Source organism: Mastigoproctus giganteus, chromosome 3 (assembly GCF_048544385.1).
Source record: "Mastigoproctus giganteus isolate SK-2022 chromosome 3, ASM4854438v1, whole genome shotgun sequence".
Classification (NCBI taxonomy): Eukaryota; Metazoa; Arthropoda; class Arachnida; order Uropygi; family Thelyphonidae; genus Mastigoproctus; species Mastigoproctus giganteus.
The window spans coordinates 55,203,313-55,218,132 of NC_143577.1; the positions used below are offsets into that span (position 1 = coordinate 55,203,313).

General features: G+C 37.6%; 1 protein-coding gene across 2 annotated transcripts in view; it reads right to left on the reverse strand.

Annotated features, from left to right (window-relative positions):
• The window catches only part of Cyfip (Cytoplasmic FMR1-interacting protein Sra-1), a 425,647-nt gene that overhangs the window by 42,058 nt on the left and 368,769 nt on the right, over positions 1–14,820 (reverse strand). For both annotated transcript variants that reach the window (XM_090369296.1, XM_090369295.1), the window contains exon 24: positions 443–515. In XM_090369296.1, the coding sequence (XP_090225422.1) occupies positions 443–515 (73 nt within the window). The remainder of the gene's footprint in view (positions 1–442; positions 516–14,820) is intronic.

The following is a 14,820-nucleotide window of genomic DNA, read 5'->3' on the forward strand; positions in this document are numbered from 1 at the left end:
CATATTGTAGCTTTATAAAGTTTTTAACTTAGCACTAAATGCATTTAACCAAACTATACGCTTTTATTTCTAGAGCTCACTTATTTTTCACTGGCTTATCATTTACTAATGTCATGGATATTCACTATGTGCAGTGATATTTTATGATGAAAAATGACATATGATGACGATGCGAATTACAATATTAATAATGCATACTAATATCAATGCTTTCATGTAATGGCTTCAAAAATCACTCTTAATAAATTTGAACTTTCCAATGAATGGAAAGTTCTGATTTCCCTACCTTGTTCCTCTTGCTCTTACAGTTTCATAATGAAATAGATTTGCATAACAGTTATTATAAATGGCATGCCAAAAAGAAATCGGACAGTTGTATTTGATGTTATACGATGTCTAGGATGAGTGAAATTGATGAAAATAAATATTTTTGTAAACATACCTTTGCAATATGGTCGAGGCAGAATGTTCTGAAATGGAGCAGCATGAAGGAGATCACAGACTTCCTCCTGTGACTAAAATAAAAATATGCATAATTTATATCATATTGTATTATATATATGTATTATATTATGCATATATTTACTTTTATATTTTAACTTCTTTATAATAATTTGCTTATGTTCCTCCTAGAACACTCTTGAACTTGTATAACTCGAATATCAAACAAGATTTTAACATGATTCCTTTTAGAATAGGTTTTATTTAGCAGTAAAATTGAGAGAGGTGGGAGGGAACAATTGGCAGCAAAATTTTCTGAGAGATTTTAAAATTTTCCATTATTTTTTTTAACAATTCCGTTATGAAACTGTTGAATAACGGTTTTGGAAAAATATTTGCCACAAGTATATTAGCTTATATTCAGTGTGTTTTTGTCCTTAGTGTTTTTTTTTTTTTTTTTTAAATCACAGTTCTTACTTTTTTAATTCTTTAGGGCCAAGCAATATTATATTTAATAATTACAGCCCACATCCTGCTATATCCTGCCATCTTACAATGTGCATTTTGAGTTATGTGAGTTATTTTGAGAGCAAAGTTGAGGAGATGTTGAAGTTAAACATAAGAAAACCTGGGATGGATGGAATCTATCCAGTTATGTGAAAGAAGGCAGCAAAGGAACTAAGCAAACCTTTAGCCATAATTATGAGAGCATCCTTGGACTCAGGGGAAGTCCCCATGGATTGGAGATGTGCAAATGCATCCCCAATTCACAAAAGGGGGTTGAAGGGTGGCACGAGTAATTACAGACCAGTTAGTTTAACTTCTGTTCTGGGGAAAATAATGGAGTCACTGGTTAAAGATGCACTGCAGGATCATCTGGACAAGACTGCAGCATGGGTTTGTCAAGGGAAAGTCTGGTCTGACAAATTTGATTGGATACTATGATGTGGTTACAAAGGAACTGGATGCAAAAAAAATAATTTTGATATCATATATTTGGATTTCAGGAAAGCTTTTGACACTTTTGCGCATGGAAGACTACTGTACAAATTGGACCAGAATGGTATTAAGGGTAAGTTGCTACAATGGATAAAAGGGTGGTTGAGTGGGAGAAGACAGAGGGTGGTAATCAATGGACACTGCTCTTCATGAACTAATCTTATCAGTGGAGTCCCACAGGGTTCGGTGTTGGGCCCACTGTTGTTTTGTATATTTATCAATGATATTGATGAAGGTATATCAGGCTTAGTGTTGAAGTTTGCAGATGATACAAAGGCTGGCAGGGTTGTTAATGACAGTAATGGCAGTATGCTCTTGCAACAGGATCTAGAAAATTTGGGCAGATGGGCTGAGAAGTGGCAACTGAAGTTTAACATTGACAAATGCAAAGTACTGCATATGGGTAGAAGTAACCCCAGAGGAATGTACCAACTGTGTGGTACTACACTTACGGTGTTAGAAAATGAAAAAGACCTGGGAGTAATTGTGCAATCAGATATGAAGTTTTCTGAGCAATGCAGAAAGGCTGCAAGAGCAGGTCATGGGGTTTTGTCAAAGATATACAGGAATTTTGCTAGCAGGGAAAAGGAGGTGATTATCCCATTGTATAAGGCAATGGTCAAGCCACGCCTTGAATACTGTGTACAGATCTGGAGGCCTCATTTTAAGGATGTATATTTGCTTGAGCGTATATATAGAGAAGGACAACAATATTAGTGAGGGGAATGAAGGGATTCTCTTACCAAGAGAGGCTGAAGTTGCAAATTGCAGCGGCTGGAGACTAGGCACCTGCGAGGTGGTCTGATTGAGGTGTATAAGTCCTTGAATGGGTTGAGCAGAGCAATAAGTCCTTGAACGGGTTCTGATGGGATTCTTCCACTTGCTCAGATTACAAACTTAAGGGGGTATAAATTCAAATAGAGGAAAGACAGTTGTAGAATAGATGTGTGGAAATTTGACTTTAGCCAGCAGGTGGTTAATTGCTGGAACAAATTTCCATCTGTCATCATGGAAGTTGATAACTTAAATAAATTCAAGGAGGAACTGGACAAACTTTTAGAGGGAATGGTTGTGTGATTTTGTTTTTTTTTTTTTTTTTTTTGGCTGATGCTACATAAGCTCATACACTTGCTTTCTTGCATCACATCCCACTATTACTGTTACTATTACTATTTATTTGGTACATTTTTTGCCATTACAAGCATGAAAGTTCAAAGTTATGAATTAAACATACCTGCCATCTTTAAATCACTAGTCATTTCAATTTATAGTTGCCTGTAAGTACATGTTGCATATTCTGATTTGTTATACAGTGGTAGCCACATAAAATGCATCATTCTCTTAAATTCCAATATTTATTCAACAACTCCCTCTATGGGTAAAATTGCGCAATTTCAAGATACCATTATATCAACCTGTAAAACTAGTGTGATACTGTCATCATTCTGTATTAGACTGGTATACTACATCACCTTGTTTAACTAAGAGTAAGAGCAGGGGCATGTATACTTGCATGTACACAAATTCTAGGAGCATAGTAAATAAATAAATTTGAAGTATTTGTCAAGACATCAAGTGCAGACAGTGTCACTCAGATATGAGGGACACAGACCCTGAATATGGGGAGTACAATATATACAGAAAGGACTTTTTTTTTTTTTTTTAAATTTATTTATTGTGCCTGGCATTTCCTGCCAGAAACTGGCACCCCCACCATATCATACATTACATACTTATAGATACATGAATCCACTTATACAATATAGATAAATACACATAAATTCATACATTTAAAACAGATCCAGTTAGTTCAATGCAGTAAAAGATGCTCAAGAACTACAACACAATTAAATAGGGAGCTCACTGAAACACCATCCATCCATCAATTATAAAAAGTACACATTAATAAAGTTCACACTTAACGAAGTTGCCACCAGAAAGAAAAATCAACATTAGCTGACTTAATTCAATAAAGTCCAATAAAAGAGATGGGTACACCAATCGTACACCTCTGCACGAGGTACATCTCAGCAGACTGCAAGCACTGTTAGCAGCAAGTCCAGATACACCAAAGTCCACCCATCTTCAGCAGTCTAGCAAGATCACTAAATCAAAATATAGTCTAAGCTGAAACTCTTGACAGCACACAACTCAACAGAGGGAATGCAACTATGTTTGAGGAAGGTAGAGCAGAGCACACTACCACCAGTAATCAGAACAGTACCCACATCCTATGTCTACTCTGCTAATAAACATTAATCTGTTCTGATGCACAGCCTGTGAGACCCACACAGATTACAAGCCAGTATGCTGCTGGAGTTTTCTTTTTTTTTTTTTTTTTTAACCATGTGGTCCCTGCCAAATTTGGACAACCTCACCGTATATTTACAATGCCATATATAAAGTATTACTATATAGTATCGGTGTAAATACACCATAGTTAACCCATAAACTTGAACTACGTATGTAGCGTAGAGGGCATCGTTTTAATTGTATCTTATATTGTGGTTGCCTTCACAACGAGATAGCTGCTATTGCATTACTTAAAATAAATAATGCTTCTCTAGTAGAGAAGACTACTGTTATTTATTTTCAGCAGTACCACCACCCAGACGATCGTTTCAAAGCTATTGGGCTTCATCATCAGTGGGCGGGTAGGTACCCAGGTAATACAACAAGCCATCACAGTTGCAAAGTTATATCTACAATATGAGAGATGCTAAAAGGGTGTGGTGGTAACCACACCCTTTTAGGTGTGGTGCCCTCTACACTACATACATAGTTCAAGTTTATGGGTTAACTATGGTGTATTTACACCGATACTATATAATTAATTATCAAAACCCATAAGGATTATGCCCTGTGCATTTCGTTTTCAAAATAAAGTATTACAGATACAATTTATAGTAGTGTACTGAGAATGAAGTAGTCAACAATGTCCAAAGTCCTTCTGCCCAAGAGCCTTCCAAAATGTCTTTCTCTCCGAAACAATTTGGGCTTCATTGCCCACTTAGAATAAGCTGCCAACTACAATTAGAATAGTAGCACACATCTTTCACCTAACCTACTGAAATATTGAAATCTATTCTAATGATCAACCAACTGGTTGTTTTCCAGTCAGCCACAAGACCTCAATACATGATGCAACAATTAAATTCCTTGCCCCTCTGTTTGTAACAAGATTAAGTTTGCAGATGATACAAGAGTTGGCAAGGTGGTTAATGACAGTCATCAAGGTGAGCTACTGCAACAAGATCTAGGAAAACTGGGTTGATGAGTTGACAGATAGCAGTTTAAGTTTAACATTGACAAATGCAAGGTACTGCACATGGGTAGCAGTAACTCCAGAGTAGCTTATTAACTGTGTGGTACTACACTCAGGGTAATGGAGAATGAAGAAGACCTAGTGATAATTGTGCAGTCAGACAGGAAATTCTCTGAGCAGTGCAGACATGCTGCCAGGACAGCTCATGGGGTTTTGTCAATGATATACAGAAAATTTGCTAGCAGGGATAAGGAGGTGATTATCCCTTTGTATATAATTCCATGGTTAGGCCACATTTTGAGTGCAGTATAAATGTCTGGAACGGGTGCAGAGAAGGGCAACCGGACTAGTGAGGGGAATAAAAGGGTGTGCTTACCTAGGAAGGTAAGTTCTAGTAAGTTGTAGAAAGTTCAGTTCTGCAAACTGCAGTGTCTCGAGACCAGACACTTGTGGGGAGATCTGACTGAGCTGTTTAAAGCTTTGAATGGATTGAGTAAGCTGAATGTTAATGGTATTCTTCCACTTGCTGAGACTACACAAATGAGAGAGCATAAATTCTAGTTGACGAAGGATGGATGTGCAGAAGTCTGCCTTCAGCTAGAGGGTTTGTTGGAACAAGTTTCCATCTTTTGTGGAAGTGGATGGGTTGAATAAATTCAAGGGAGAACTAGATAAATTCTTGGATGGTACTATGGATGAGTGAACTTGTTCTCTCTCTTTTTTTTTGGGCTGATGCTATATAAGCTTGTTTTCTTGCATCATTTGCCATTACAGGTGACCCCCGCTTAATGCTGATAATTCGATCAAGAAAAACAGAGCTCAAAGTGAATCAGTGCTAAGAGAGTGCTGTATTTCCATAATATAACATATGTATTTGTGAGTCATGGTCTATATCACAGCAACTCACAAATAATAAACAGTAGTGAAAAGATGCCAAATGTCAGTCAAAATATTTAATATTAAAAATCTATACATATAAAATATTCTCCATTACATACATATATAATTATGTGGTAAGTAACTATATTACATATCAAAATTAAACTTAAAATGTCAGTTAAAATCATTAATTTATGCTGTTGAGTTTTCATATCTTTGGTTGATTTTGGGTTGTACTTTGGTCCTCCTCCTCCTCCTAGTAAACTAAAAAGGGTTTTACTTTAAATTCTCCCACAGCGTTACCACTCAACAATAAACCGATCTTTCACCGCTTTGAAGCCTGTCATGTTTTTTTTTTTTTTTTTCCTTCTTTCAATATGAAATTTCTTTTAGGCATTTGTTTCCAAAAAAGTTCTGTTTCATCTATGTTAAAAACTTGTTGAGAAGTATAACACATCTCTTCAATAGTTTAAGAAGTTCTTTTTTGCAAGTTTTGGATCCTTCTTCATCTGCACTTACGGCTTCTCCCTGAATTTTAAATCTATTGAACCAGCCCTTACTTTTTTTTTAAGGTGAGCTTTCTTTAGATCATCATATAGGCTAATCACTTTTTATTTAATAATATTTAACTTAACGGAATCGTGTGTTGGATATTATCTTCAATAAAATTATTTGGAAGTCTCTCCATTTCAATTATAATAGCCAACCTAGCCGGCTATTATAATTATAAGACTTCCAAATAGTTGTTTGCAGTGGAACAGTTGTCTTTCCAGCTGCTAAAATTAATTATTTTATTTTTTATAATTGTTCTTACAGCTGAATCTGCCAGTCTTAAATGATTACACATGTCTACTTGTCGTTGAATGGAATCAATTCACTTCAAAATGTATAATTTAATTTTCAAATTCAGTCTTTTTCATACCTTATTAGGCTTCGTACCGCATCCAGACGTTGTTGCTTTTTAATTCTTATCCACCATTATTAATCTTTGAAAATGTAACTAAGTTGCATTAATTATTATACAATGTTCGATTAAACTGTTCTTTACTTAACATTGTACTGAGTGATGACCAGACTTCGGATAATGCATATAATGCAAATATTACAAGCAATATACTTGATCATTTTTTTTTAAAATGCTGACCTCGGAACTACGCAACAAGCCAACGTACTATAATTATATTAGCATGGAAGAAAATTTCGCAAGTTGCCGTGGGAAACTTTTTAATGCTGTTTTGCAATTCATTTTCAAGCTATCGACTACATCAGATAAAACGTTTTCGTTAAACATAACAAAAATTTAATCTGTTCGCTGGTAAAAGAGCATTATAGTGAGTTGTGACAGTGTTAGAGTGAGATATGGGTTATAACATAAGAACAGTGTTATAGTGAATCGACGTAGAGCTAACCACATTATAACGAGGGCCTGCTGTATTACTTCTACCACTATTAACTGTCTTCAAAGTACTTGGACAACAAACGCTTGGAAGTATTTGAAATCCACTTTCGTTCCTACAAGAAATTGTTCTAGGATTCAACCCATGTAGATTCAGCGACCCTGCTATTAATTCTTCCCTAAAGGCTGTTTAAGCATGGGTAATGCATCTCCACCATTTGTGAATACTTTCACAATGAGTTGCCTAGGTACTGCACTACTTCGAATAAGTAACGCTTCTCTGGTAGAGAAGACTACTATTACTTATTCTCAGATGGGCACTACCATCATTACTTATTCACCAGACAGCACCATTTCGAAGCTGGCTGGCTTCATCATCGGTAGGTGGGTGGGTAGGTACCCTGTTGCAATAGTGACAATCCAGTTAAGAAGTATAATTCCACAATATGAGAGATGCTTGATGGTGTGCATGGTTTAATCTAAATATATTTCTTGACTTTAAATGTCAAAGAGTATGAAAAGGCTGTTTAAGCATGGGTAATGCATCTCCATCATTTCTACTACCCAGGTAGTATGCATACATCATTTATTATATCTCATTCACAATATGAGATTTAATAAAACGATGCATGCATACTACCTGGGTAGTAGAAATGATGCAGATGCATTACCCATGCTTAAACAGCCTTTTCATACTCTTTGACATTTGAAATCAAGAAATATATTTCCTCCTTAAGATCATAGTACTCATAATAGTCATATATGTCCCTAGGTTTCACCTCTCCCACAGATGGAAGCAGAACTGTCCACAATACCTAACTCATGTAACTTTGCAAAAAATGAACCATGTCCTGTGAAGAAAGTGGCATGATTATCAGCATGTAAATTTGGACTAAACCATCTGGATCAAAATTTACCATTAATATTTACATGCGGAAGGAATTTATTTGTAATGCAACCCTTAGTACTATCATTCCATCTCTCTTGCCATTCACCAACACGAGAACCCAGATATGGGATTCTTCCCTTCTTTGTATGCACCAGCACAATCAATTGATAAATGCACGTATGGTACTCAACGCCTTAAAGTGAAAACACACTGACTTAAAAACCAAATGTAGGTCTAGAGGCAGCCATCTGGTCAAGACCTGCAATGCATTGTCTCAAACAGTTCTACAGCAACACTTAGCTTCAATAACATTGCACTGTGAATTGCAAACAGTTTCCTGATGTTCACCTTTTGCAACCCACAGTCTAACAATACATGTACACCACAACTAACAATTGACAAGAAGATTCGGTCATAGAACAAATTCAGTGGACTACCTTTATTCCGCAGTCCTTTCTTGTTATCCCTGCAATCATTCCAACAAATTTCTGGATCTTATCTGCTATGTAAGTTTTTTTTTTTTTTTTTTATGAAAACCCCAAATACGAGAGGTATTAGAACGAGAGGTACTTAGTACCGTGCTTGGGTTGGAGATATGAGAAGACGAAAGAAAATATTTGTTGACATTCGACTTGAACTTCAGTAGACTGTAATTTTCAGGAAATACGTATGAAGGAAGGTTGTTCCAGAAAATGGCAGTTGAATGAAAAAATGAGGAAGATGAAAAGTTGGTTCTGTGGGTTTGAAGTTGGACAGTAAATGGATGTTGGCTGGTGGCGGCACGTGTTCGGACTGTTTTGAAAGAGAGAGCGGGAATTATAGAAGCCAATTCAGAAGAACAGTGCCTATGGAAGTATCTGTAGAAGAGGCATGCAGCAGAAACAGTGCGTCTATGAGAAAGCGAGTGGAGAGACTCTGTTAGAGATGAATCATTAATTAACCTAACTGCCCTCTTCTGAATGGAATCAAGAAGCCTGAGAGAAGTTTTAGGGGCACCACCCCAGATGTGGGAACAATATTCCGTGGCAGGGCAGATTTGCAATTTATACAGAGTGAGCAGCTGTTTGGAAGAAAAGTAACGCCGAGAGCGAAAGAGAAAACCAAGTTTTTTAGATGCAGAGGAAGCAACATTTGTAATGTGCTTGTGCCAAGAGAGATTACAAGTCAGGGTAATCCCCAAAAGAGAGATATCATTTTACCTAGAAATCGGAGTGTCACTAAAGATAAGCATAGGAGCAGAAGAATCCTTTTTGCGAGATATAAGACAAGACTGAGTTTTAGAAGGATTAAAATCGACTAAGTTATCTTTCTCAAATACACATATATACCATAAGTATATATGTGTATTTGTTACCATAAGTTATCTTTGCCCCACTGGAGAATTATCTAAAGATTGGCATTTAAAGAATTGGTAATGGATGTTCGAGAAGTTGAAGCTGAATTGAGCAGGGCAAGATTTCTCAAATTGGAAAGTGGAATGCAATGTGCTATCATCAGCAAAATTATGGATAGGATTTCCAGTCAGTGGAAGAAGGCCATTAATATACATGTGGAAAAGAGTGGGGGAAAGAAATGAACCTTGGGAGACACCAGCATCAGTGGAGAAGTTAGAAGACAGAGAGCCATCTACAATCACCCTCAGCGAGTGGTCAAAGACTGGATAACCAATTACAAAAAACAGTTGGCAAACCATAAGATAGAAGCTTGTTTAGAAGACCATTATGGTAAACACGATCGAAAGCCTTTGAGATGTCAAGAGAAACTGCTTGGGTTTCACCAAACTTTTCCATTGAATTTGTCCATAAATGGGTAACATAAGCCAGAATATCACACTGATGGAATTCATACCGGTGATTGTTAATCAAACGAAAGGTTTCTAGGTAGTTCAAGAGTTGGTGGTTGATTGATTGCTCCATTACTTTAGAAAGAGTAGAAGTAATTACAACGGGATGATAATTGGATGGGAGGGACTTGTCACCCTTTTTAGGAACTGGCTGGATATGAGCAAATTTCCAAGCATAAGGAAAAAACCTTTTCAATAAGAAAGTGAAAAAAGGCGGCAAAGAACAGGAGCACAAGTTTGGAAAAAAAGTGGAGAAATACCATCAGGACCTGGAGCTTTCTTAGCATCAAGATTTGTCAAAATCCTTCTGACATCCTTTTGACGGAAGACCACAGGAGGCATTGAAGGGAGCATGTTGGGAATGGTGGGAGGTGTTTTACCAAGATCATTAATACATGAGTTGGAAGAAAAATGGGATGCTAGCAGGTCAGCTTTATCCTTGGCTGAAGTGACAACAGAACCATTTGGTTTTAACAGGGGTGTGAGCAGAGATGGGCAAAAGTTGCGGCCAATAGCTTTGGCAAGAGACCAGAATGCTTGGCTACCATTAGGGCAAGAAGCAAGTTTTTTACTCATAGTCTGTTCAAAATCTAGTTTGGACTGTTTAATGACTGCTTTACAATTGTTGCGAGCTTTGGTGTAGGCAGGAAATGAAACTGAAGAATTAGAAATGAGCCAATTACAATATGCAACATTCTTCTTTTGAACAGCCTTAGCACATTTATTGGAAAACCAAGGTTTAGATAAAGGACAAGATTTTAAAGTGGAGTGTGGAATAAAGGATTCCATTCCTACAAGAATAATTTCACTGACACAATGAGAGCAAACTTTGACATCAGAAGTTTTGAAACAGTAGTCCGACCAAGGAAAAGAAGAAAAATCTCACAGGTCATCCCATTTTGCGTTCTTGTAATGCCAAACGATACGAGGTTGGGAATAACCATGAGATAAAGGCTCCATTGGAGAAGAGACAATCACCAAGTTGTGATCTGAGGTACCTAAAGGATCACTCACTTCGACCGTGTACTTGAAAGGGTTGTTTGTTAGAAAAAGATCAAGCATGTTGGCTGTATGGTTAGGATTGTCTGGTATTCTTGTAGGTAAATGTACAATCTGTGCAAGGTCATTAGAAATTGAAAAAGCCTCAGCATCTCAACCAGCTGGGTCGGTGTGACTAGAAAACGGAAGCCAGCTAGAGTTGTGAACATTAAAACCACCAAGAAAAATTACCTCACTGTTAGCAAAGTTGGACTGGAGAAAGTCAAGTTGCAAAGAGAGGAAGTCAAAGAGCTCCCAGTGATTAGTGGAATTGGGAGAACGGTAGACAGCAATAAATTTGACACAATAAGGTAGAGAAATTTAAGCTAGAGAAAATCGAAGAGAGGAGATTTCAAATTACCAATTCTCTGACAGGGAATATCGGAACAGATATATGCACAAGTACCACTTTTGAGGCAAAAAGAATCATACAGCAAATAATTTGGGCAACTGAGATGAGCAGTATTTGAATTAACCAATAACTGAGATTCTGTCAGAAAAAGTACATGGGGTTTTACAGACTGCAAGTGGAAATGAACTAGGAAGTGTTTGGGAGGTTTAGATCTTTTCGTAGATAAGCTTACTCTATTAGTTTGACAATTCATGGTGTATTCAATAGTAAGAAAAAGTGGGGGGGGGGTATGCTGTATGAAGTAATGAAATTTTTGGATAGGGCGTACACATGGTAAGAATATACCCAGATCCTTCGCATAACTTGTCCTCGACAATATCCCCCCCCCACCACATACACACTACTAGGACTCCCTCCAGTCACTATCTGGCAGAGTAAAGGTAGCAAGATTATCCGGAATCCTCCTAAAGAGTTACCAATAGGTTCGGTCTGGTGTTCTAACTAGCGGCCGGCTTGCAAACACCGTTTTAGAGCTGTACCCTCAAAATGTAAGGAAGATTGGATCTTGCCATGATGTTCATCATAACCTCAAAAGTCATCAGTCATACTACATGATGGAAGAGTTGACCGAAACTTAGCTCTGGAGACTAAACATGGGTTCCGCCACTTCAAGCCTCTAATAAGCAAAGTGGTGGTATTGCACCAGTTGATGAGAGTTATCTACCACCTAGTATTGCCTGGTAACACAGAGGGGCAGCATTCCTCCATGTGGTGTGAGTGCCATACCTTGACCCCTGCTTACCTTGGTTCATACCTGGGTGGTCACTCACAGTGTGCTTGTGCATGGAGGTTATACCCAGGATTACTGTCTCACCATCGTGAATGTGCAAGCAGAGGTTTTGGCTGTCACAGACCATCTGGACTTCACCGAAATTAGGTCTACTTGACTTGAATGTCACCCGAATATTATTCCATCAATGTTTTAGACTCTCATGTAGCCAGTACAGCTTGTCTGGCATATCTGAGAGAATGTCTGTGACATCCTCAAGAACAAAAGATGCAGCTATGCTTCTTTTCCCTAATTTGGGAAAAGAAGCATAGCTGCCTATCAATTAGGATCCCTAAGAATTTTATCATTTTCACAAACTGGAGATGAGTTCCATCTAAAGAAACCACAGAGTTCCTAGTCACTGACAGGTGCCCTATCAATTACACAGTTTTACTCTTTGCTGTGGACCCTATCAATCTATGCAGTTTAGACAACTGATGTAGTTACGACAGAATCAAGTTTGAACATTCTTCCAATTGCACTCGTGAATCTTCCACTAAAAGAATCAGGTCATCGGCATATGCTATTATCGCAACATAATTATAGTTTCATTTCAGCCATTCATTGAGCACCAGGTTCCATAAAAACTGCCCAAAGACAGATCCCAAGGGCAACAACCTTTTATTATATTCTTTGTAATCACTGCACAGGAAGACTTGACAGTTACAGTTATGTTTGTGAAATAGTCCTTTATAACAAAATATAATTGCTTTTATATTTTGTTTGTCACAAGAAATAACACACTGTTCCAATCAAACTGTGTAAAATGCTCAAATTATATTAACCGTATGCTGTTGCCCACAAATGACCAGCTGCTGTAACACCTCAATCTGTTCCCTTGCTTGCAGTGAAACCATATTGACTGTCAGATAAAATGTAGTTATCTCAGGTAACATGATTCATTATTTGCACCGCCAAGAGTCTTTCATATACTTTTCCAAATCCACTCAATAAAACGATCAGGCAATAAGATTCCACTCTGTCTTTCAGTTTCACTGGAGATTTTAAAAGAAGTTTTAGCAATGCCTGCTTCCACTGGACTGGAAAGATCCCATCTCATAGACATGCACTGAAGATGCTGAGAAGATGACTTGAAATCAACCTGAAACTTCGCTTGATAACTTCACCCTCAACAAGTTCCATTCCTGACCATTTGTTGTTTTCAATCTTGGAAATAGCAGTTTCTAACTCATCAAGTTGAAAGTCACTATCATCTCCCTCAACTTCATAACAATCATTTAAATCCTTCATTTTCAGTACACAGATGGGATAGAAGGGGGAGAGGAATTATGCTCTCAGTTAAGAAGCATATGTTGTTGTTTGTTATTTGGTTTTTAGGAGCATTAGCAACTAAGGCCATATTGCTCCGCAGATATGCGGTGGTCATTCCCTGACCTTTCTGCATCCTCCGTATTTGGTGGTCATGAGCTCGAACCCCGGTCTAATCAAGAAGCATGTGCTACGCACTGCCACTCCTGCCCCACCTGGCTACGGAGGTGCCTCTAAGAAGCATATAAAATCTAAGGCAGTGCATCCAGTTGTCATGGATTGTTAGCACAATGTTGAGTCAGTCTATTGTGATATAGGCTCTAGGAAAGCAAAAAATTAGAGCAAGAGTGTGTTATAGGACGAATGACTCTGATGAGCACATCAAACAACTATACAGAGGAATAGTGTGCGCCAGTAATCAGAAAGTCTTATAATGGGGGATCATTAACTTTTAAATATTGACTGGAATTTGTGGGTTGGTCACTCACAGACTAGCAAGATTTTGTGGATTTACTGGGTGTGTTTTCTACAGCAGCAGCATGGAAGAGAGGCAACAAGAGTGAGTAATATACTTTATCTGATTATCAGCAGTGATTATTCATGCATTAAAAATATGATAAAAAAAAACCACTAGGTGGCAGTGATCAAAGCGTATTGATGTGGGATTTACTTAAAGACATAAAGGAAAAAGACTGCAAGGGTAAAGGAAAGGATTTTTACTTTCATAATGGTGACTACAGTGGTCTCAGATGGTTTTTTGAATTCTATACATTTGGACAATTGATGATGTTACCATCAGCCAATTCTAAATGGGAAGCATTCTAGGAATTAATCATAGAAGCTACTAGGCTTTTCATACCAACAAAGAAATACTCTTCAAGATTTAGGCAAAAATGGATATCAGATGAACTAATGAGACTCATGGCAGAGAAGAAAAATGTATGGGATGCATATAAATTATCAGGCAACATAGAAGCCTATGGTAGATATAAACTTGTCTGTAATCAAGTCACAAAGAAGATTAGGCAGGCAAAGGCAGATTACGAGAAATCATCCGTGAAGGATGCAAAGAAAAACAACTAAGACTTCTTTACTTATGTAAACTCCAGAAGGAAGGGGACGAACCAAATTGGCCTACTTGATATTGATGATCCTGCTCAGGCTGCTGGCAAACAAAGTGAGTATTTTGCATCTACATTCACACTTGAGGAATTCTTTAGGGGATGCAAGAAGTTTATTAAATTCTAATAGGGTGCTCAGTAATTTTTTAATAACAGAGGAAAGTGGAAAAGAAATTGTTGAAGTTAAACATAAGAAAGCCGCCTGGAGTGGATGGGATGTATCCAATTATATTAAGTGAGGCAGCAAAGAAGGCAAGCAAACCCTTAGCCATAATTATGAGAGCATCTTTGGATTCAGGGGAAGTCCCCGCAGACTGGAGTTGTGCAAATGTATCCTCCATTCACAAAGGGGATCAAAGGGTAACACAAGTAATTACAGACCTCTTAGTTTAATTTCTGTTACAGGAAAAATAATGAAGTCACTGCTAAAAGACGTAATGCAGGATCATCTAGACAAGGCTGCAATTATAATTCAAACACAGCATGGGTTCGTTAAGGG